The sequence below is a fragment of the Canis lupus genome, chromosome 35, assembly GCF_003254725.2.
Source record: "Canis lupus dingo isolate Sandy chromosome 35, ASM325472v2, whole genome shotgun sequence".
Classification (NCBI taxonomy): Eukaryota; Metazoa; Chordata; class Mammalia; order Carnivora; family Canidae; genus Canis; species Canis lupus.
In genome coordinates, this window is record NC_064277.1 from 22,652,549 (window position 1) to 22,676,889 (window position 24,341).

Consider the following 24,341-nt stretch of genomic DNA (forward strand, 5'->3'; position numbering starts at 1 on the left):
CAGAGAGGACTTGTGCACCTTGCTAAAACTGTACCCTCTGCCCGTGTGTACTGTGCAGAGCAGCCTCAGTTTCTCCACAGCAGCTGTGCATCCCCTGTGGAAGAGGCCTAGGGTACACAGCTTGAAGCAGCACACCACTGCCTTCATGAGTCATGGAGCAGCCCCAGTGAGCCCCGGTCTTTGGGGCTGCAGGTCCCCCATGGAAGAGGACCCACACCATCATCTTAAAAGTGCATACCTCAAAGTAAGTAAGTAAGTAAATAAATAAATAAATAAAAAATTTTTTTAAAAAGTGCATACCTCTGCCTACTACTTTTAAGAGCAAGAGATGCAGCTGACCTTCCTAACACAGAAAAACAGAGAGGAGACAGAAGAATATGTCCCAAATGAAAGAACAGGACAAAAATCACAGTAAGAGACCTAAGCAAAACAGAGATAAATAATATGACCAGAAGGGAATTTAAAGTAATGATCATAAAGGTACTCCCTGGACTTGAGAAAATACTAGAAGACATTAGAAGATCCTGAACATGGAGGGGAAAAAAAAAATTGGAGAGGAAGACCACAATAATCCAAAGTAAAAATACACTTGATAGAATAAATAGCAAGCTAGAGGAAGCAGAAAAACAAATTAATGACCTGGAAGACAGAGTAATGGAAATTAACCAAGCTGAGCAGGTGAGAGAGAAAGAATTATGCAAAACAAGAATAGACTTAGAGAACTCAGTGGCTCCATGAAGCATAATGACATTCACATTATAGGGATCCCAGTAGAAGAGAGAGAAGGGGGGGGGGGAGTAGAAAATTTATTTGAAGAAATAATAGCTGATATCTTCCCTAATGTGGGAAAGGAAACAGATATTGACATGCAGGAGGCACAGCGATATCCTCCCAAAACTCAAGGTAATCCAAACCAAGACACATATTAATTAAAATGGCAAAAAGTCATGATAAAGAAATAATTTAAAAGCAGCAAGAGAAAAAAAGACAATTACATAGAAGAAAAATGTAATTTTTCATAAGGCTACCAGCTAATTTTTCAGCAGAAACTGCAAGCAAGAAGACAGTGGCATGATATATTCAAAGTGCTAAATGGGTAAAATCTGCAGCCAAGAATATTCTATACTGCAAGGCTGTCATTCAGAATAGAAGGAAAGATAAAGAATTTCCAGGGAAACAAAAACTAAAAAGGTTCATGACCAATAAACCAGCCCTGAAGAAAAAAAGGAATCCTTGAGTGGAAAGGAGAGACCATAAGTGAGAGTATGAAAAGTAGGGAACACAAAAGCAGTAGAAATAAGTATATCTGTAAAAATCAGTCAAAGGATTTGCAAAATAAAAGGATGTAAATTATGACACCATATCCTGAAAATGGGAGTGGAGGGAGTAAAGATGGTTTCAAATTAAACAATCATTGGCTTACTACAGACTGCTATATGCAGAAGATGTTATATATAAACCTAATGGTAACCACAAGTCAAAAACCACTAATACATTTGCAAAAAATAAAGAGAAAGGAATCCAAGTATATTATAGAAATCCAACTAATCATGAGAAAAGAGAGCAAGAGAAGGATCAGAAAAAAACTATAAAAAGCACCCCAAAATAAGTAACAAAATGGCACTAAATACATACCTATTACTAATTACCTGGAATGTAAATGGGCTAAAGGCTCCAATCAAAAGACATAGGGTGACAAAATGGATAAAAACAAAAAACAAAAAAACAAGACCCATCTACATGCTGCTTACAAGAGACTCCTCTCAGATAGAAAGATACCTGCAGACCAAAAGTGAGGAGATGGAGAAACATTTGTCATGCAAATGCAAGGCAAAAGCAAGTTAGGGTAGCATACTTATCCTGGACAAAATAGACTTTAAAACAAACACTATAAAAAATAAAAATAATACAGTATAACAAGAGACAAAGAAAGGCCCTATGTAATCAAAAAGGTGACAATTCAACAAGAAGATATTGTAAATATCTTTGTAAATATTTATGCAACTAACATGGGAACACCCTAACATCTAAACCAGTTAATAACAAATGTAAAGGAAGTAATTGATAATACAATAATGGTAGGGGACTTTAACACCCCACTTACATCAATGGACAGATAATCCAAATAGAAAATCAAGAAAACATTGACTTTAGGGACACTTGGGTGGCTCAGAGATTAAGCATCTTGGGCGCCTGGGTGGCTTAGTGGTTGAGCTTCTGCCTTCAGCTCAGGTCGTGATCCTGGGGTCCTGGGATCGAGTCCCACATCAGGCTCCCTGCATGGAGCCTGCTTCTCCCTCTGCCTGTGTCTCTGCCTCTGTGTGTCTCTCATGAGTAAATAATAAAATCTTAAAAAAAAAAAAAAAAGCATCTGCCTTTGGCTCAGGTTGTGATCCCAGGGTCCTAGGATCGGGTCTTGCATCAGGCTTCCAATGGGGAGCCTGCTTCTTCCTCTGCCTTGTCTCTGCATCTTTCTCTGTGTTTCTCATGAATAAATAAATAAAATCAAGAAAAGAAAGAAAAGAAAGAAAAGAAAAGAAAAGAAAAGAAAAGAAAAGAAAAGAAAAGAAAGAAAGAAAGAAAGAAAGAAAGAAAGAAAGAAAGAAAGAAAGAAAGAAAAGAAAAGAAAAGAAAAGAAAAGAAAAGAAAAGAAAAGAAAAGAAAGAAAAGAAAAGAAAAGAAAAGAAAAAGAAAAGAAAGAATAATGGCTTTGAATGACACACTGGACCAAATGGATCTAACAGATACATTCAGAGCAGTCCATCCTACAACAAGCAAACACATACTTTTCAAGTGCACTTCGAACATTCTCCAGTAGAGATCATATATCAGGCCACAAAACAAGCCTCCTCAAAAAGATCCAAGTCACACCATGCATCTTTTCTGACCACAATGCTATGAAACTAGAAATTATAAGAAAAAATCTGGAAGGAACACAAATACCTAGAGTTAAATAACATGCTACTAAACAATAAATCGGTCAACTGAGAAATCAAAATATAAATTACAGATTACACAGAAACAAACGAAAACTCACTACAAAATCTTTGGGAAGCAGCAAAAGCTGTTCTAAGAGGAGAGCATACAGCAATGCAGACCTACTTCAAGAAGAAAAGTCTCTTGGGATGCCTGGATGGCTCAGTGGTTGAGCGTCTGCCTTCAGCTCAGGGCTTGATCTCACAGTCCCAGAATCGAGTCCCGCATCAGTTTCTCCTTGCTTCTCCCTCTGCCTAGGTCTCTGCCTCTCTCTCTCTGTGTCTCTCATGAATTAATATATATATTATATATATATAAAGAAGAAGGCAGCCCAGCTGGCTCAGCAGTTTAGCACTGCCTTCAGCCCAGGGCGTGATCCTGGAGACCTGGGATCGAGTCCCACCGTCAGGCTCCCTGAATGGAGCCTGCTTCTCCCTCTGCCTGTGTCTCTGCCTCTCTCTCTCTCTCTCTCTCTCTCTCATTAATGACTAAATAAAATTAAAAAAAAAAGAAGAAAAGTATCAAATAAACAACCTAGCCTTACACCTAAAGGAGCTAGAAAAAGAGCAAACAAATCCTCAAAACCAGTAGAAGGAAGGAAATAATAAAGATTACAGCAGAAATAAAGGATATAGAAATTAAAAAACAATAGAACAGATCAATGAAACCATGGGTGGATTCTTTGGAAAGATTAAAATTGATAAACTACTTGCCCAAATTGGGGAGGGGGTCTTAAATAAACAAAAAAAAAAAAAAAATAGAGAAGAAATAACAAATGAAACCACAGAAACACAAAGAACTGTATGCTGACAAACTGGACAACCTAGAAGAAATGGATAAACTCCTAGAACATATAAACTACCAAAACAGAAACAAGAAGAAATAGAAAATTTGAACAGACTGATTACTAGCAATGAAGTGGAATCAGTAATCAAAAAACTCTCAAACAAAAGTCCAGGACCAGATGGCTTCCTGGGCAAAGTCTACCAACCATTTAAAGAAGAGTTAATACCTATTCTTCTCAAACTATTGCAAAAAATAAAAGAGGAATGAAAACTTCCAAATTCATTCTATGAGGCCAGCATTACCTTGATACCAAGGTGTAAAGACACCAAAAAACAGAACATCTGGGTGGCTCACCTCTGCCTTCAGACCAGGGCGTGATCCCAGAGTGCCGGGATTGAGTCCCACATCAGGCTCCCTGCATGGAGCCTGCTTCTCTCTGCCTATGTCTCTGCCTCTCTCTCTCTGTCTCTCTCATGAATAAATAAATAAAATCTTAAAAAAAAAAGACACCAAGAAAAAGGGAACTATAGACCAGTATCTCTCATGAAAACAGATGCAAAATTCCTCACTGAAAGCAAACCAAATCCAGTAATACATTTTTAAAAACCATCCACCAAGATCAAGTAAGATTTATTCTTGGGTTGACAGGGTGGTTCAATATTTGCAAATCAGTCAACATGATACATCACACCAATAAGAGAAAGAAAAATCATATGGTCATTTTAATAGATGCAGAAAAAGCATTCAACAAAGTAGAACATCTAATCGTGATAAAAAAAACTCTCCACAAAGTAGATTTAGAGGGAACATATCTCAACATAATAAGCGCCATATATGAAAAACCCACAGTTAACATCATACTTACTGGTAAAAAACTGAGAGCCTTTCCTCTAAGGTCAGGAATAAGAGGAATATGTCTACTCTCATCTGTTATTTAAAATAGAACTGGAAGTCCTACCCACAGCAACCAAACAAAAAGAAATAAAAGGTATCCAGATTAGAAGAAATAACACTTTCATTATTTGCAGATGACATGATACTATATATTAAAAACCTAAAGACTCCACCAAAGAACTGCTAGAACTGATAAATGAATTCAGTTGGATCACAATATACAAAAGCTGATGTACAAAATTCTGTTGTATTTCCATATACTAATAAAGAAGTAGCAGAGAGAGAAACTAAGAAAACAATCCCATTTACAATTACACTAAAAACGATAAAATATCTGGGAATATACTTAACCAAAGAAGTGAAAAACTGCTACTCTGAAAACTATAAAATACTGATGAAAGAAACTGACTATGATACAAAGAAGTGGGAAGACATTCCATGCTCATGGATTGGAAGAATATTTGCTAACATGTCTATACTATTCAGGGTAATCTACACATTTAATGCATTCCTTACCAGGGCGCCTGGGTGGCTCAGTTGGTTAAGTGATTGGCTTTTGATCTCAGCTCAGGTATTTATTTTTTTATTTATTTTATTTTATTTTATTTTATTTTATTTTATTTTATTTTATTATTTTATTTTATTTTATTTTATTTTATTATTTTATTTATTTTATTTTATTTTATTTTATTTTATTTTATTTTATTTTATTTTATTTTATTCATGAGAGACACAGAGAGAGAGAGAGCCAGAGCCATAGGCAGAGGGAGCAGCAGGCTTCATGCAGGAAGCACGATGTAGGACTCGATCCCGGGACCCTGGAATCAATGCCCTGAGCCAAAGGCAGATACTCAACTGCTGAGCCACCCAGGCATCCCAGGCCTTTTTTTTTTTTTTTTTTTTTTAAGATTTTATTTATTTATTTGTCAGAGAGAGAGAGAGAATACAAGCAGGGGGTATGGCAGGCAAAGGGAGAAGCAGGCTCCCCGCTGAGCAAGAAGCCCATGCAGGACCCAATCTCAGGACCCCAGGATCATGACCTGAGCTGAAGGCAGACACTTAACCATCTGAGCCACCCAGGCATCCTTCAGTTCAGGTCTTGATCTCAGGGTGGTGATTTCAAGACCTATGTTGGGCTCACTGTGGAGCCCACTTAAAAAAAAAAAAATGCAATCCCTATAAAAATACCAATAGCATCTTTCACAGAGCTAGAATAAACAATGTTAAAATTTGTGTGCAACCACAAATGATCCCAAATAGCCAAAGCAGTCTTGAAACAAAGAAAAGCAAACTAGAGGCATCACAATTCTGGACTTCAGGTTAGATTTCAAACCTGCAGCAGTCAAAATAGTATGATACTGGCACAAAAATAGACACATTGATCAATGGAACAGAACAGAAAACCCAGAAATGAACCCACAGCTATATGTTCAATTAATCTTCAACAAAACAGGAAAGAATATCCAATGGGAAAAGTCTCTTCAACAAATGGTGTCAGGAAAACTGGACAGCAACATGCAAAAGAATGAAACTGGACAACTTTCTTATGCCATACAGAAGAATAAACTCAAAATGGATTAAAGACTTAAATGTGAGATCTGAAACCATAAAAGTCCTAGAAGGGAGCACAGGCAGTAATTTCTCTGATAACAGCCATAGCAAAATTTTTCTAAGCATGTTTTCTAAGGCAAGGGACATAAAAGCAAAAATAAACTATTGGGAATTCATCAAAATAAAAAGGTCTGCACAGTGAAAGAAACAATCAGCAAAGCTTAAAGATATTCTATCAAATGGGAGAAGATATTTGCAAATGACATATATGATAAAGGGTTAATATCCAAAATATATAAAGAATTGATATAGGTCAACATCAAAAAACTAAATAATCCAATTAAAAATGGGCAAAGAACATGGACATTTCTCCAGAGAAGACACACAGATGGCCAACAGACACATGAAAAGATGTTCATCATCATCATCAGGGATATGCAAATCAAAACTATCACCTCACACCTCTCAGAATGGCTAAAATTAACAACTCAGGAAACAAAGGATGTTGGTGAGGATGTGGAGAAAGCGGAACCCTAACTGTTGGTGGGAATGCAAACTGGTGCAGCCTCTCAGGAAAACAGTATGGAGGTTCCTAAAAAGTTAAAAACAGAACTGCCGTATTACCCAGCAATTGCACTACTGGGTGTTTACCACCAAAACACAAAAACACTAATTGAAAGAGATACATGCACCCCTGCATAGACAGCAGCATTATTTAGAAAAGCCAAGTTATCGTCAGGCTCCCTGCATGGAGCCTGCTTCTCCCTCTGCCTATGCCTCTGCCTCTCTCTCTCTCTCTCTCTGTGTCTCCCATGAATAAACAAATAAATAAAATCTTTTAAAAAAAAAAAAGTCAAGTTATGGAAGCAGTGCAAGTGTCCACCAATAGATGAATGGATAGGGATCCCTGGGTGGCGCAGTGGTTTGGCGCCTGCCTTTGGCCCAGGGCGCGATCCTGGAAACCCAGGATCGAATCCCACGTCGGGCTCCCAGTGCATGGAGCCTGCTTCTCCCTCTGCCTGTGTGTCTCTGCCTCTCTCTCTCTCTCTCTCTCTCTCTCTGACTATCATAAATAAATAAAAATTAAAAAAAAAAAGAAAGAAAATGTGATGTATGTATACAATGGAATATTACTCAGCCATAAAAAAAGAATGAAATCTTGCCATTTGCAACAACATGGATGGAGCTAGAGAGTATAATGCTAGGTTAAATAGTCAGAGAAAGACAAAAACCATATGACCTCACTCATATGTGGAATTTAATAAATTAAACAAATGAGCAAAGGGGAAAAAAGAGAGAAAGACACAAACCAAGAAATAGACTCTTCACTATAGAGAACAAACTGATGGTCACCAGAGGGGAGGGGGTGGAGGGATGGGGGGTTTGGTGATGGGCATTAAGAGTACACCTATCATGATGAGCACCGAGTAATGTATAGAACTGTTGGACCACTATGTTATACACCTGAAAGTAATATAACAGTGCATGTTAACTATACTGAAATTAAATTAAAACACTTAATTTTTTAAAGCATTAACATTTTTTAAAGATTCTTTTTATTTGATAGAGAGATTGAAAGAGAGAGAGAGTGCATTCATACAAGCCACAGGAGTGGCAGGCAGAGGGAGAGGGAGAAGCAGGTTCCCCACAGAGCAGGGAGCCCAACACAGGGCTTGATCCCAAACCCTGGGATCATCACCTGAGCTGAAGGCAGATGTTCAACTGATTGAACCAGGCACCACAAATTAAAACACTTTTAAAAAGACTCCACAAATTTCATAGGAACTCAAAGAAAATAAATATATGAGTAAAAAGTAATGAAAGAGAAAATGGACACATAATAGGACCAGTAAACCCAAAAGTTTGTTTTTAAAATAATGAAACTGAAAAATATTAGATTAGATTAACAGTTGAAAATTATATGAAAAGTCAGGATAAAGAATATTATGGATAACAAGGTAACACAAGCACAAATAAGAGACATAATTAGAAAAAATTATGAACAATCTCATGCCATGATGTTTAAACACTCAGATGAAAAGGAAAAACCCTAGAAAATAAAACTCCTTAAGAAGAAATTGAAAAACTATGTAGTCCTATAACCATGACAGAAGTTTTTAAGCAGTCCCCACAAAGATAACACTAGGCCTAGAGAGCTTTACAAATTCTACCAAACATTCAAGTTCTGATTTTACGTAGACTTCAGAGAAAAGAAAAGGAACACTTTCCACCTGATGTCATGAAGCTAGCATAACCTTGATACTAAAACCAAACAAAGACAGAATAAAGGACAATTATAGTACAAACTCACCCATAAATAAAAATGCAAAAACCTCAGGCAGCAATAGATGCAACAGATATTAAAAAGAAAATATACTATCGCAAAGTTGGTTTTGTCCCACGAATTCAACTTGATTAAATATTAGCAAATAGATCAGTATAATTGTTATATTAACAGGTAAGAAAGAGATAACTATTTCAACAGATGCAGGCTAAGTTCAACACATATGAAGTTAATTTATAATAACAACTAACATCAATCTAAAATAGAAGGAAACTGCCTAAGTTGATATTCACAAAACCCATAGCAAACATTCTATTTGATAAAATTTTGAAAGCATTCTCTGTAAGATCACAGTATCACCACTTCTTTTGTACTGAAAATATTATCCAATGTGGTACAGCAGAAAAAAGAAAGTTATAAAGATTGAAAAAGGAAAAGCAAAATGGTCACAATTTGTAGATGATGCATTGTGAGTCTATAGGGAATTCAAAAAAAAAAAATCTCCAGATAGATTAGAATAAATAAGGGAGCTTAGAAATGTTGCTAGATACAAAAATCAAAATTAGATAGTTGCTTGCATTTCTATACAGCAACAACAATTAGAAAATAAAACTAGTACCAAAAGTTACCATTTATGGTAGGAAATAAAAAGTCTCTGCAAGGATATCAAATAAAACCACATAAGACCTTGGGAGAAAACTTATAAAACTTTAATAAAAGTCATTAAAAAGGGCTTACATAAAATGTATAGCACTTTAAATAAAATGTATAGGATGTGAAGACTCAGTATTTCCAAGTTGTTAATGCTCTTCCAATGGATCTCTAGATTCAATAAAATTCTAATAAAAATTCCAACAAGATTTTTCTTGGAACATGGCAACTTGCTCCTCTCACTTTATTTGAAAGAGCCAAGGCAAAAGAATTGGCAAAGTATGTCTGAAGACAAAGGAAAGGCTGAGAGACCAGCCCAAAGAGATTTATCCTAAAGCCACTGTAATTAAAAAAAAAAAAAATCAGTATTGCTCACAGACAATTAGATCAATAGGGCAAAATAGAAAGCCCAAAAATGGACCCAAATACATGTGAAATTGTATGACAGAGAGGGCCTTATAGACCAGTAAGGAAAGGGGAGACTACCGGTAAGTGTCCTGACTTGGGGATAATCTTTTACATCTACAGAAAAACAATCAGATTCTACCTCAGAATATACAAAAAATTAACTCCAGGTAAACGAAGGACAAAGTTTTAAAAAATAAAACCATAAAAGCTCAGAAGGCTAAATAGGAGAATGATCAATCTCATGACCTCAAGGTAGCAAAGGATTTCTTAAGACATCAAAAGTACAAATTACAAAGGAAAAGATGGATATATTCAACTACATTAAAATTAAGTGCTGTTTATTAAGATATACATAAGTAAAAAGACATGCCACAAACCGTGAAAAGATATTTGTAACAAATAAATGACAAACCAGCCAAAAATTAGAAGCCCTAATATATAAGAAACATTCACAATTGAGTAAAAAGGACAAACAAACCAACAGAAAAAGAGGCTGAAAACTAAACAAGATTTTCACTTAATATTGAACACAAATGATTGATAAAATATGAAAGAACATTCAACCTCATTAGTCATCTCAGAAATACAAATTAAAACTTTAATGAGATTTTATTACACACCAAACAGGCTATTTTTAGGTCAGACAATGCCAAGTATTAGACAATGCAGAAGAAGTAGAACTACCCTATGAACCTGAGGAGAGTATCAATTGGGAAGACGATTCTGAAAGTTTGGGCTTACTTAAGTTAAACGTACATACATCCTATGACCCACTAATTCCATGTCTAGTGGTGATTACCAGAGAGATGCCCCTCTGGTGCACAAATGTATGTACAAAAATGTTCATAGCAACACTACGTATAAAGCAAAAACACTCCATATTACTTACATATCCATCCACATTGGAATGGAGCATTTCATTTGGTGTATCTATACAATGGAGGACCACAGAGTAGTGAAAATGAACTACAGTCAAATACATAAATGTGATTGTATCTTGGAAACAGGAATGTAAGCAAAATTTGAAAATACTCGCTATGCAATTCTATTCATCTGTAGATTAAAACCATGTACTATTTTGTATATGGACACATCCATAGGAATTCAACTATAAAGAAAAGCAACAAAATGGTTAACAGGGACTCCATCGTAGTGGTTACCCTGGTGGGAGAGAAGGCGAGCAGAGAAAGCAAGGAGCTCATAAGATACCAGTAAGGCCTGATTTTGAACCAAGTGGTAGCTACACAGGTGTACACAATCTTATTTTTTTATAAATACCCATTTTTATAAGGTATAAGTTACAAATTCAAATCATCCACTTAAACTATTCTAATCTGCCAGTTTACTTTACAAATTTTACATATGCAGAATAATCCTAATTACATTGTAGGCTATATTTTCTAAGGGGATTGAAAAGGGTCAAACTTCTAAATACCATTTAGGGAACACATATGTAAGTGTACATTGCTCTTACCAGCGCCGTGCAAGGTAATTAAAATTAAACTCAAACTGGCTCAACACATCTCCACCTGAGGTATAAGAAAAATATTTACATTTGGTCAGTTAGCGACAACACATGGCATACTTCTTTCAACACAGATTTGCACAATCCAGGTGGTGAGTCCCTTACATTGTCACATATTTGTGTTCATTGTTTTAACACAAGATGAATCATATCTTTAAGAAATAGTGATCATCTTTATCTTAGCCAGTAAGACATGAATTAAGAAAGAAACACCCATATAAACAAGTTTTTCATTTTAAGGAAAAAGATGAACCATAAAAGTTATTTTTTAGAAAAACACCATTCACCCCGTACTTTGGCTATTTAAAGGTAATTCACTAAGGAAAAAGATGGAGTGTACCAATTTAAAGCTGAAGTACTAGGTGACATTAGGTAATTAATTTCTTTTTTAGGTAATGAATTTTAAGCTGATATGAAGGTAAAGCTTTTCAAAATTATGACACAAGCCAATGATGAAATGTAATTTTTTATAAAGAAATACACATATACAACTTTTCAGAAATACATGTCTATGTCAAATGAGATATGTCCATACTATAGATCAACTGAAGTATTAAAATAGAAAGCTAGTTAGTATATGTACTGGGAAGATATGATAAAAATAACATATTTTACCTTAAATATTTATTTTTTAGTATAAATTGAAGCTTATATACACACACAAGAATGAGAAAGAGATAGTGTAGCAAGCCTACCATGAACTACACACATCCTTGCCAGCTGATGCTCCCAGAAGCATCAGCACTCTTGTTATCTAGATACCTGCCTGGTTATTAGATATTTCACAAAGTGACTTAACACCTGTTTCATGGAATATGAAAATGACATTTTTACTCAAGAGAACTACATAGTCCAGTCCTAATTCATCATGAAATGGTCCCAGTTAAGGAGAAAGAAGGTTAGTAAAAATATGGGGAAAAAAACAGATTTATGGTACAGTAGTGACTGCATAACAAGTGAGATATAACTATCACAAAAGAAACTTTGGCAAACGTAAATAAACAGTACCGAAGTCACCAGCCGAATGCGCCTCAGAATAGGAGTCATGAAAATCAACCTGAGAAAGAAAGAGAATCATATGATGTGTGCAAGCATGTGTGTGTCACAAATTGTAGCCCAAATCCCTACCCCACAGCCAGGGCAGTAGTGAGGATATGAATGCCTAACCCAATGAAATGCTAAGGGTATGGAATAGGTGGACTCAATTTCCAAAAAAAAAAAAAAAAAAAAAAAAGAAAAAAGAAAAAAACGTTTATTTTTATTATTTTATTTGTTAGAAAAAAATCATAGTGGCAGTTGAGCTGTATACTGATATCTGGTAACAAATGAGGCTATTGCAAACATTTGCACTTCAGAGGATATACACACAATCTCTACTGCGTCCAAGTGTATGGTTCTCACAGAATGGCCTTATTAATAGCAACTGGTGACCAGAACCAGAAATAAGATCGCCATTTTCAGTTTGGGGATACAGATTCTCATGTAGAAAATTAAAAACAAAACAAAACAAAACAAAAAAAACAGCATGGGGAGATGTGGTGGAGATGTGGCCAAAGTGGGTGGAGAGGAGTGGGAGGTATTGGAATGAAGTCACAGGTGAGAGCCAGCACAGGAATAGTCAACGGGATGCAGTAGTGCCTCACGGGGCCAGATGGCACCTACGCTTGTGAGCACAGCATCACGTACAGAGGTGTCCGATCACTGTCGTACCCCTGAAGCTGATGCAACAGTGTGCCAGCTACACTCAGGAGGAAAAAGGTTTTTAAATGTTAAAAGACAATGTAAAAAGAACAAACACATGTGGAACCATTACTTTCAAATAGAACTAAGTGGAGGCTCTATGTATGCTCATTAATAGACAGGGCTCGAAGAAAACACGACGTTTCCCAAATATTGTTTGTGACTAAACAGAACATCACATTTATCACTGTTTGCAGTGCACATCACTTGTTCTGCCACACGATGAATTGATGAACTTATGGGCAGCATGAAGAGTAAAAGGAATAAATAGCAACAGATGGAAATCTAATACTGCTTTGGGCAAGACATCTTGGTTCTACATGACCTCTGGAAAACCTCAAGTTTTCCTTTCCTCTAAAAGGGCCGGTTTTTAATCTTGGGTAAGGGCAGTGTCACCCCCATAGAGTCATCAACCTGAAGACATGTACTCACGGCTCCCATTGTCCTAAGGAATCCTTGTTCGATCCCCAAGCTGTGCCAGCTGACATCGGCCACCATGTGAGAGGTGATTCCAAACAAGAAAGCTACCAATTTCTCTGTGTCCTGCCAAATAAGCAAATTAGAGGGGGGACAGGTGCATGGGAACAGGGCAGTGGGGACAGGTGCATGGGAACAGGGCAGTGGTGACAGGTGCATGGGAACAGGGCAGTGGTGACAGGTGCATGGGAACAGGGCAGTGGGGACAGGTGCATGGGAACAGGGCAGTGGGGACAGGTGCATGGGAACAGGGCAGTGGGGACAGTAGTGCTTGGATTATTTTATAAAAGATCCTATTACAATTTTTAATAAGTAAGATTTCCATTACTGAGACTTAACAACAAAAATCAGAGGCAGGGTTGTTATATTTTCTAGTTACAAAAATCACTAAAGGACTTTTTGAAAAGTTTTGCAGTGCCTTGGAAGAGCTTTCGGATTAATTACTCTTGGAGCAAAATAACCAAGTGACATATCACATTTTTCTAAGTAGTGTATGCAAGTGTTTGGCACTGAAGGTACAAGGGTGAGCAGCCCTCCCAGAGCCTGGGGTGGGGATGGGGTACACATGGAATAAATGCAGATGCAAGCAAGGAACTTGCTGGAGGGCTGTGCCTACCTTCTCCCAGGGAAAGGGATAGTTCTCTCGGATGTAATGAACACTTGCATTCAGAAAGGGGGTCCAGTGAGTGCTCTCAGACACGTCGTGGAATTGCCCTGGTGAAACAAAAGCAGGTCTCAGGTGTCTTTCTTAAAAAGCTGGAGATTCCCAATCAGATCTGCCCCCATGGCTACCTCCCACAGTCCTCCCCCTTCCCTTTGAGCCTCTTCATTTCTTCTATTGATGTTCAGAGGAATCCTCTAGAACAGAAGAGCCAGCTGGGAGAGAGAGAGAGAAAGGAGCTGGAACTGGCTCAGAGCATCTGGAATCATGGGCTGCTCTGGAGGCTGAAGTATTTTCAATTTCTGTGCTAAAGGGAAGGATAAAAGGGGTAGGGGTGTGGGTGTGACGGAGGTTTGGGGGGATGTGGAGTGAGGGGGTGCAGGGGGTGGTGGTGGGTGGAGGTACAGGTGTGGGGATGTGTGTCATCTTGGTGCATCACAGTCCACCTTCCTAACAGCACAAAAGACAAAAGCAGATACTCCAAAGGCTATCAAGCATTTTAATTTACAACAGTTGTTTTAAAATGGCACAGACCCTAAGCGTCAGCTGAGAGGGTCAATGGGTGCCCATCTAGCTCTTTATTTCCACAGCAGGGGTAGGAAGGACAGGACCTGGCATCTATTCTAAGCCTCCCAATGCCACACATTTGTCCTGGGGTGTCAAATGCCACAAGAGGCAACTGAAACCAAAACTCCAGAGTTCAGATCCCTCAGTTCAAATCGTTTTGCTGTCGTTAAAAACATTCTAACCAGTTTTAAATCATTGGTTTTTCTGCAAATGACTTTCAAAGACATTGTAACTAAGAAATTTGATTTGCTTTAAGTTTTCCAAGAGATAAAACTTACAATTCGTATTGTACAGAATTCAGTAAAAATCCAAAATTAAGTATAGCAGCAACTCTTTGGACAAACCTCCCCTTAACCAAATTGCCAGATTAATGCAAAGCTTTTGTTCCCCCCTGTAATCCTACTAAACGGAAACTAAAGTTAGCCCAAGCAGGGCCTGCAGGATGGTGATGGCCAGCAGGCCACTATCCCCACAGCCAAGCTGTGGCTTATAGAGGGTCAGTGGGACTGCTTCTAATCCTGGGTAGGCCAGTTATCCTTGTTCTCGTAGTTACAAATTTGATTCAGTATAAGGTAAACTGAGCAATAAGAGTATAAATACGAAGCTGCTTCTTTGGTAAATGAGTAAGAACATTTGCTTTTCTAAGATGCAGTAAAAGTACAGTAAAGGTGAGCCCCCTAATCAAAAAAGACAGGTGCTGTGCAAGTAGATATGTGTAGGATCAAGGGAAAATTTGGGAAAACTCATGAAAATCTAATAAATCTGCATTAAATTCCTCATAATCAGTATATATTTTATAATGCTAATTGAGTTTGCTCGTGTAGCAGTCTGCACTGGTTGGGTTGGGTTTGGCCAATGGGGAGAACATAGAGGAGACCAGAGAAAAGGGAGAGAGAGAGAAATGGGGGTACTCATTCTCCTAGATCCCCTGCTTTGGGGTTATGGGGGGGGCTGGCTGTGTCCTTGACTGAAGGTCTAGCACCCCTCAAGGTGCCTCCCCATGTAGTTCCAGTAACTCCTTCCTCCCTGCACTCTTCCCTGCAGTTTTCTCACATCTTGGCCATATCTTTATAAATGGTTGCCTTATAAAACAGCCCTCAAATTACACTTGTTGCTGTGCACCATCCATGCTTGCAAGGGCCCTGACCAATACACCCCATCAGCACAGGTTACTGATAACACTACCTTAGATCTGCAGAACATTTGACAAAATAACATGAATTAACACCAACAAAAATCCAGTAAAGCGGTAAGGCAGGCATTATTATTACATTATAGGTGTGGAAACTGACTCAGCAGGGCAAGGTCTTTTTGAAGGCCACATGCTAACAGCACAGCGGGAACAAGAACCCAGACCCTTCAATCTCTTTCAAATCTTTTCCCTCCCTCCACAAAGCGGTAAAGCAAGTAAAGACATAGAGGATCAGGAAAACAGTCACAACTTCTGTGCCTAAGTAGGTAAGGTTTGGTAAAATGAAAAACGCAGTCATGTGAACTAAGTCAGTAACCAACGACAGTGGAAAATATAATGTGTTAGATTTCTTATGTTCTGGCGGCTCCTGTTAACCAACTGAAGGCGACATCGTTTGGTCTGCAAGGCTTGCTCTTACCTCTCTCGCAGATGCTGGGGTAGAACGCATCAGGGAACACGGCTCCGGCCTGGTAGGCATCCTGGTGTTCAAGCAACAGCTGGGGAGCAGGGAAATACAGAGATAAGGGGCAAGAGGGCACAGCCCGGAACAAGCCCACCCACTGCAGGAGAGGCGATGGAAGGAAGGCATAAGTAAGTTAAATAATAAAAACTCAGGCATAACCCAAGACAACACCCTACAACAGGGAACCTCAGGTTCTGTCCTGGCAAACACCGGCTGATCAAGTAGTAACCCAGTTCACTTATTTAATGTCACCCCCTTTCGTTTCTCTGGGCACCAGTAGAACAGGATTTCCCCAAGGCTAGTTCACTGACTGGTTTGTGGTAGGATTTTCAACGATCCAGTGAGAAATCAGAGAAGCAAGAGAAATACAGACATGCACATATAACATTCACACATACACACACACAGATATGAACTACGCGGGTCCACTTACACGCAGCTTTTTTTTCACTAAATATAGTAGAGTGCTAGAAATATATTTTCCTTATGCACTTTCTCACTAACACTTTCTTTAGTTTGCTTTATTAGAAGAATACAGGATATAACACATACAACATTCAAAATAAGTGTTAATTGACTTATCAGTAGGGCTTCCAGTCAACAGTAGGCTATTTGTAGGTAAGTTTGAGGGGGAATCCAGCATTAGATTTGGATTTTTGACTGCCTGGGATCAGTGCCCCCTAAACCTGGTGTTCAAGGGTGAACCTTAGATACATAAAAACTGAGATCTATATCTATATTTATATAAGTTTATAGTTCCTACCTGTACTTTAGAGTCAGATTATATCTTTTGCGCTTTTTGGGGGTTAAAAAATCCTTTCCCTTTTAAAATTATGTAAAGAAGATGGCAAAAGAACATTATATTTCAGCGCACCTGGGTGGCTCAGTTAGTTAAGCGTCTGCCTTTGGTACAGGTCATTATTTCGGTGTCCTGGGATCGAGCCCTGCATTCACATGGGGCTCATTTTCTCAGTGGGGAGTCTGCTTCTCCCTTTCTTTCCCTCTGCTCCTATCCCCAATGTCATGTTTGCACGCTCTCTCACATAAATAAAATCTTAAGAAAACAAATAACATTTTAATGTTCTTCCTCAGTTGACTGGCTTACTCCATTCCATCCTGACCCTCAAGTCTTCACAGAGTACAGAGCACCCATTTTCCTAGTAAGGAGCCTGGCTGAGGTGACAAGGTTCTGGAGCCAAGAATCAAGGTGCTGGCTTCTTCCTTTCCAGACTGTGTAGGAGGCAGCTGGCTCTGAAGCTAGCAGCTGGTGATTAGCTTGGCCTGTTTAGCTAAGTGGCTGATTAGCTAGGTAGCTGTTTGATTAGGCACAGATGGCCCTGGCAGGCCAGTTCTGTGTGTCGTCCTGCAAAGCCTTCCTGGAGCTTAGCCCAAAGACTGCTCTTCCAGTGCTCACAGTTTGTCAGCACCGATGTCCCCAATTCTGGAGGAGAACTCAGCCTAAGCTAGCCAGAGAGGTTTCCATGATCTAGAGGTGAACTATGATCGCCACAACAGGCAAAGTACAAGTTGAGCAACATAATTTTTTTTTCTTAAAGATTTGTTTATTTATTTATTTGAGAGGAAGGGCATGAGTGGAGGGGGGTTGCAGGGGGAGAGGGAGAAGCAGAGTCCTCATTGAGCAGGGAACTCTACCTGGGGATCATGGAGATCATGACTTGAGCCGAAGGCAGATGCCTAACCAACTGAGCCACGCAGGTAACCTTGACCTAAACTTTCTTTATAAGTATGTATGTATGTGTGTATGTATGTATGTATGTATGTATTCATTCATTCATTCATTCATTCATTCACTTAAAGTAATATCTGCCCTCTCCACGTGTGGCTCAAACCTACAGCCCTGAGATGAAGAACTGTACATTCTTCCAATTGAGCCAGCCAGGAACCCCCAAACTAATTTACCTGTAAGGACTTACTGATCCTCATTGCCACCACCTTGTTTGGCTCCGAGATGCATGTTTGATCAAAGCTAGCTCAGTTAGAACCTTCCCTGAGACTCCTCATCCAGAGCTATGTGGAAGACACCCTCTTCCCTTTGGGGATTTTCAGCTTGAAGGCTGAGTTCTGGATGGCCTGTGTCCTTCCCATGGAGAAAAAACACCACCTAGACTCTCTCTGCCCCTGTGCTCACTTACATGAGCCAATAAAGTCTCCTTTTTGTCTAAAGATAGCTCAAGTGGGGATCCTTGGGTGGCTCAGCGGTTTGGCACCTGCCTTTGGCCCAGGGCACGATCCTGGAGTCCCGGGATCGAGTCCTGTGTCGGGCTCCCGGCATGGAGCCTGCTTCTCCCTCCTCCTGTGTCTCTGCCTCCCTCTCTCTCTGTCTATCTAAATAAATAAATAAATAAATAAATAAATAAATAAATAAATAAATAAATAAATAAATCTTAAAAAAATAAAGATAGCTCAAGTTGGACTTTTGTCACTTAAAAATAATAATTAACTTTATTGAATATTTACCTTGCCAGCCACTGTCCTGGTCACTTTATGGGATTAAGACTTATTGCATCTGCATCTCTAGCTGAGGTAGATACTGTCATTTAACATTAAAAAATAATTCTGAAGTAAATTTTGAAAAGCAAATGTGTCAGCAAAATAGGAGACTGCTGGGAGGATTAAAAGTATAGGGAGAGGATGCATCCTTCAGATACCAAAATGTATTTTTAAGCTACAACAATTAAAACAGTAAGATATTGGAATCAAAAGAGATCAGTGAAACAGAATAAAGAGCAAAGAAAGAGACTCAAGCCTACATAATCTACAACGTAGATGAATGAAGGGTGCAGTAACCAACCAGTGGTGTTGGCACAACCCTGGGGTGGGGAGGGTCCCATTCTCGCAGGGGGAGATCCTAGCGTGGCCTGCTGGACACAGACTTGAAATTAGCGTGACCAACAAGAGCTTCCCAGATCCCGAAAGCACTCTATGCCAAAGTGAATGCAAGATGAATTAAAGAGTTAAAGGCAAAACATGAAACTACAAAATTAAGACCAAACTGAAGGTAATAACTGCATCATCTCAGGGTGAGAATGATTTTTCTAAGCAAAGCATACAAGCATAAGCCATTAAAGAACAGAATGATGCACTTAACACAAAGATGGAAGCATTCTGCATGGTAAGAAAAAAAAAAAAAAAAAAAACAAGAAGCAAACTGAAGAGAAAAATAACCTTGAGAATCATCTGACACATGACAGGCTCATATCTTTAAGCGGTCATTCTTCCACATCAAGAGAAACATCCTGATGAAGAAATGGGCAAAATACATGATTCATTGTAGACATAATAGAAATCGTTGATAGACACTTATAAGTATGTTTAGTCTTGTTAATGAATTAAAATGCCAATTAAGCCTAAAACAGAATACCATTTTCCACCTACCAAATTAGCAAAACTTAAAAAATTAAAAACAGGCCCTAAAAGTGATTCTGTTTCCAAATTTAAAGATACTAATCAAGAAATTTCAACGAAATACACAAGCAACTGAGGATATTAATCCTCCATGGGCTAAAGAGGCCTTTCCTGTTTAGTTTTGTTTTTTTCCTTTGTTTCTGGGCCAAACGGACTCAGCTAGCAGTGCCAGGGCTGAAGGGTTTGCCAAATGTGGTTGGGAAACTGGTCACAAACCAGGAGACTGAGCATGAAGAATACATATTGGGAATGATGGCCAGGCTTCTCACTGTTGGAGAAAGGTATCGCAGATACGGACACAGAAAATACTACAACAAATCCTGTGGTGATGGATCTTAATCAGAGATATTCTTGGGTGAATTCATGGTTTTAAATAACGAGGTGAAAAAAAAAATAACGAGGTGGATAAAACAGACACAAAAGTCAGCTTGAAACAGAATCTGGAACAAGGTAAGCATCAAGATACATGATAATGTAAGTAGAAATCCATGAATGGTATATGGATAGAAGTAAATATATGAATGGGGAAGAAGGAAAGGCTCTATTTTACAGTAAAATGCCAAAAAATATCGAAAGAGTGATAGAATCAGGTAAACAAATTGGCAACCATCATAATAATTATTTCAGGCAAGAATTATCAATAGCTGCTAAAACCAGTGGGTAAAACCTTGATGAGAAACAGGATGTTTACATTACCTCAATTTCCCCACAAAATATTTACTTGCTAATTAAAAAGTAGAAAATACTTATTAACTTTCCAGTGTGAAAATGTGAAGATGCCATCTCAACCAAGTGATAAAAATTAATATCACTAGGACTTCTGCTTCCAGGAAGATGGAATAAATGTATTTATTCCTCTTGCTAAGCACAACCAATAGCCCTGGACGTTGTACACAATGTGAGCATAAAAAAAGCCTCTGAAAGGTGGAGGTAAGCATACAGGTGGCTGGGGAACTCAAGCCCTGAAGACAACACTGGTGAGTTCTCTGCATTTTCTCTTTGCTTCATAGTTCCCACACTGAATACCAGAAGAGACTGCTGCCTAGAAACTCTAATGGGCATAGACCAAACACACAAACAAAAGCCACAACAAAAGCCTGCTGTCTCTAACCGTAAGACCAGGAAATGGGTGGCCTAGCAAGACAGAAAATGTTTAGACGATAGCCTTTCTACTCCGGCCACACATCACAGAAAAAACTGTGGCCCATCCTCACCAGGACTTTCATCTTGGCCATCCTGTCTCCTATCCCTGCTCCTCAGTGTCAGTGGAGAACATGGGAGAGTCTGGACATCCAGTCCCAACTGGCAGTAACATGGCACCTCTCCCCATCCTTACTAGATGGGATCAGAACACCACAATGAGACACCCTATCCCCCAGCATCTGTAGAGGCCACAGTGAGAAGCAAGAATTAGGCGCTTTTACCCCCCACCTCCCCAGCCAGAGAGGCATCAGTGGAGGCTCAGGGAGATCCTTGACTTCTACCCAAGTTGGCCATTAGGAGAGTTAGGAGGTGGGTGTCCCTCCATCTCATTTCCCTCCTAAAGTAGTGTCAGGAGAGGTCAGCTAAAATAAAAGGTTTCAGTAAGATCCAAAGTCTCAGAACCTAATACCTAAAATGTTCAATTTTCAATCCAAGATCACTCATCACAACAAGAACCAAGACTCTTAAAAGGAATAAAAAGAGATAACCGGGGATCCCTGGGTGGCGCAGCGGTTTGGCGCCTGCCTTTGGCCCAGGGCGCGATCCTGGAGACCCGGGATCGAATCCCACGTCGGGCTCCCGGTGCATGGAGCCTGCTTCTCCCTCTGCCTATGTCTCTGCCTCTCTCTCTCTCACTGCGTGCCTATCATAAAAAAAAAAAAAAAAAAAAAAAGAGATAACCAATAGAGGCCAACCCTGAAATGGTAGAAATCTTAGAATTATCTGTCAAATATTTTAAAGCACTCATCAGGGATGCCTGGGTGGCTCAGTGGTTAAGTGTCTGCCTTCGGCTCAGGGCATGATCCTGGAGTCCCGGGATCGAGTCCCACACTGGGCTCCCCACATGGAGCCTGCTTCTCCCTCTGCCTATGTCTCTGCCTCTCTCTCTGTGCCTCTCATGAATAAATAAATAAAATCTTTAAAAAAAATAAAGCACCTGTCAGAAAAATGCTTTAATTACATACTTGAAACAACCTCCTCACCAAAATAGTTGCAGGAAGGGAATAGAGAACCACCCAATGGAAATCTTAGAAATGAAAAATGTAATCACTGAAATGAAAGGTAACATCACCAGAAATAGTACGCTTGACGTTGTGAGCCTTCTGGTGTGATTCCATGAGAATATAGCATTGTTTCCATATTCTAGGATATTTCTGTCAAAAGATAACCTGCAAGAGGCACCTGGGTGGTTCAGTCAATTAAGCATCTGCCTTTGGCTCAGGTTAGGACCCTGGGGTCCTGGGATTGTGTCCTGCATTGGGCTCCCTGCTCAGCTGCGGAGTCTGCTTCACCTCTGCCTCTGCCTGCCACTCCCCCTGTTTATGCTCTGTCACTTGCTCTCTTTTTCAAGTAAATTTTAAAAATCTTAAAAAAAAAAGAAGATAAACTGCAAGGGGATCCCTCATGAGAAAGTAGCAGACAAAACCAAACTAAGGTACATTCTAGAGTTATTGGACTGTGCCCTTTTCAAAATATCAAGGTCATTCAAGACAAGGTAGGCCTGAGAAACTGTTCTAGGTCACATGATCCTGGATTGGTTCCGGAACCATAAAGAAGATGATTGAGACAACTGGGAAGATTTAAATGAAGCCTGATGATTGGGTGAAAGTGTTACTCAGTGTTGATTTTCTGGCTGTGATTATTGTGCTGTGGTTCTAGAGGACTGTCCTTGTTTTTAGGAAATACACCATGATATGCTAAAGGATAATGGGCATCAAGCCAGTAATTCACTCTAGAATGGGTCAGGGAAAAAGAAATCAGCATCTAAAAATAATGTGGAATTGTATAAAATCTCTGGACATGAGAGACGCCATGTTCCTTTCCAACTACTGAACTCCTGAACTGGGCCAGAGGCAACAACTGTGTGATAAGCAGTTGCTCATCACATTTCAACAGAGCAACTGGTGTTCCAATCAGATGAGGACAGCAAAGTCAATAAATACATAGCAGGGACTTTGACAGCACCAGTAATCAATAAGATAGTTGTCACATGTGATTTGACTAGTCACCACTAACTTAGAGTTTTTTCCTACTTTGCTTTATGTAAATCCTATAATTACCTCTTCCTTCTTTCTCATAAAACCCCCTTGCTTTCCCTACAAGAGTAAGATACTGTTCTGGTTACTTCAGAATCTGTGCTCCCCTGAATTGCAATTCTGAGACCCCGAACAAAGACCCTTTGTCCTTTTTCAGTTCTAACTCCTTTCTTTGGTTGCCAATAGAGAGGATAAAAGGGCAAATATGTCAACAATTGAGGATATACAGGAATATGGTAAAGAGCATATAGGGATTGCCTAATTATCCAGCTTTTCTATTGGTTTTTAATTACTTCCAAGTAAAAAGTTAAAATATAGAATTGGTTGAATAAATTATGGTATGTCATGGATAATAGAAAAATATGTAATTGTCCTAAACAATTCTGAAAATCTCCCTTGACATGGAAAGACATCACCAATATATTAAATGAAAAATAGTAAGTTGCAGGGCACCTGGGTGGCTCAGTGGTTGAGCGTCTGCCTTCGGCTCAGGTTGTGATCCAGGGGCACTGGGATGTAGTCCCACATTGGGCTCCCCACAGGGAGCCTGCTTCCCCTTCTGCCTATGTCTCTGCCTCTCTCTGTGTGTCTCTCATGAAGAAATAAATAAAATCTTTTTTAAAAATAGCAAGTTGCATAGTATGTAGAGTGTAATTTGGGGGAGGTAGAAAATGCTAATAAGATAATGTCTAAAATGATATAAAGCCAGGTGTTAACACTCGTTGTCTCGTTGTTTTTTTGTTTGTTGTTTTTTTTTTAATGATGAATTCTATTAGTTCTCTAACCAGAAAAGAAGAAATTTTTTCTGTGGGCAGGCAGGAGGAAGCAGGGCAGACAGGACAGCAACCAGGCAAATAACTACCATTACTATGATTTCATGGTTAAAATACCACATTCTGTTTATTTTTATAGAAAGTAAATATATATAATACAATGAGTCCAGTCATGACAGTAGGAAACTAGAAATCAATTATAAGAAAAAAACTAGGGGAAAAAACCACAAGAACACTAAACAACATGCTAGCAAACAATGGATAGGTCAATGAAGACATCAAAGGGGAAATTTAAAAATATATGGAGACAAACAAAAATGGAAACATAATCAATGAAAATCTTTGTGGGGGTGCCTGGCTGGCTTGGTTGGTAGACCATGTGATGCTTAGATCTCAGGGCCATGAGTTTAAGCCCCATGTTGGGCATGGAGCCTACTTAAGAAAGAAAATATCTTTGGGACACAGCAAAAACTGTTCTAGAAGGGAAGTTTATAACAATACAGGCTACTATAAGAAACAAGAAAAATCTCAAGCAATCAACTCTTAAACCTAAACGAGCTAGAAAGAAAACAAAGCCCCAAGTTAGTAGAAGGAAGGAGATAAAAAAAGATTCGAGTGGAAATAAATGGGAGGAAAACAGATCAATGAAATAAAGAGCTAGTTCTTTGAAAAGATAAAAAGAAAACCTTTAGGCAGACTCGTCAAGAAAGAGCAAGTACTCAAGTAAA

At 38.9% G+C, this 24,341-nt stretch overlaps 1 protein-coding gene across 6 annotated transcripts in view; it reads right to left on the reverse strand.

Annotated features, from left to right (window-relative positions):
* The window catches only part of GPLD1 (glycosylphosphatidylinositol specific phospholipase D1), a 61,202-nt gene that overhangs the window by 28,022 nt on the left and 8,839 nt on the right, over positions 1-24,341 (reverse strand). For all 6 annotated transcript variants that reach the window (XR_007408321.1, XR_004812306.2, XR_004812307.2 and 3 more), the window contains 5 exons: positions 16,131-16,209; positions 13,909-14,006; positions 13,248-13,358; positions 12,084-12,132; positions 11,025-11,079 (listed from right to left, as the gene is read on the reverse strand). Coding sequence is in view for 3 of the 6 variants with exons in the window: in XM_025443117.3 (XP_025298902.3) it covers positions 11,025-11,079; positions 12,084-12,132; positions 13,248-13,358; positions 13,909-14,006; positions 16,131-16,209 (392 nt within the window). In the remaining 3 variants the exon portion in view is untranslated. The remainder of the gene's footprint in view (positions 1-11,024; positions 11,080-12,083; positions 12,133-13,247; positions 13,359-13,908; positions 14,007-16,130; positions 16,210-24,341) is intronic.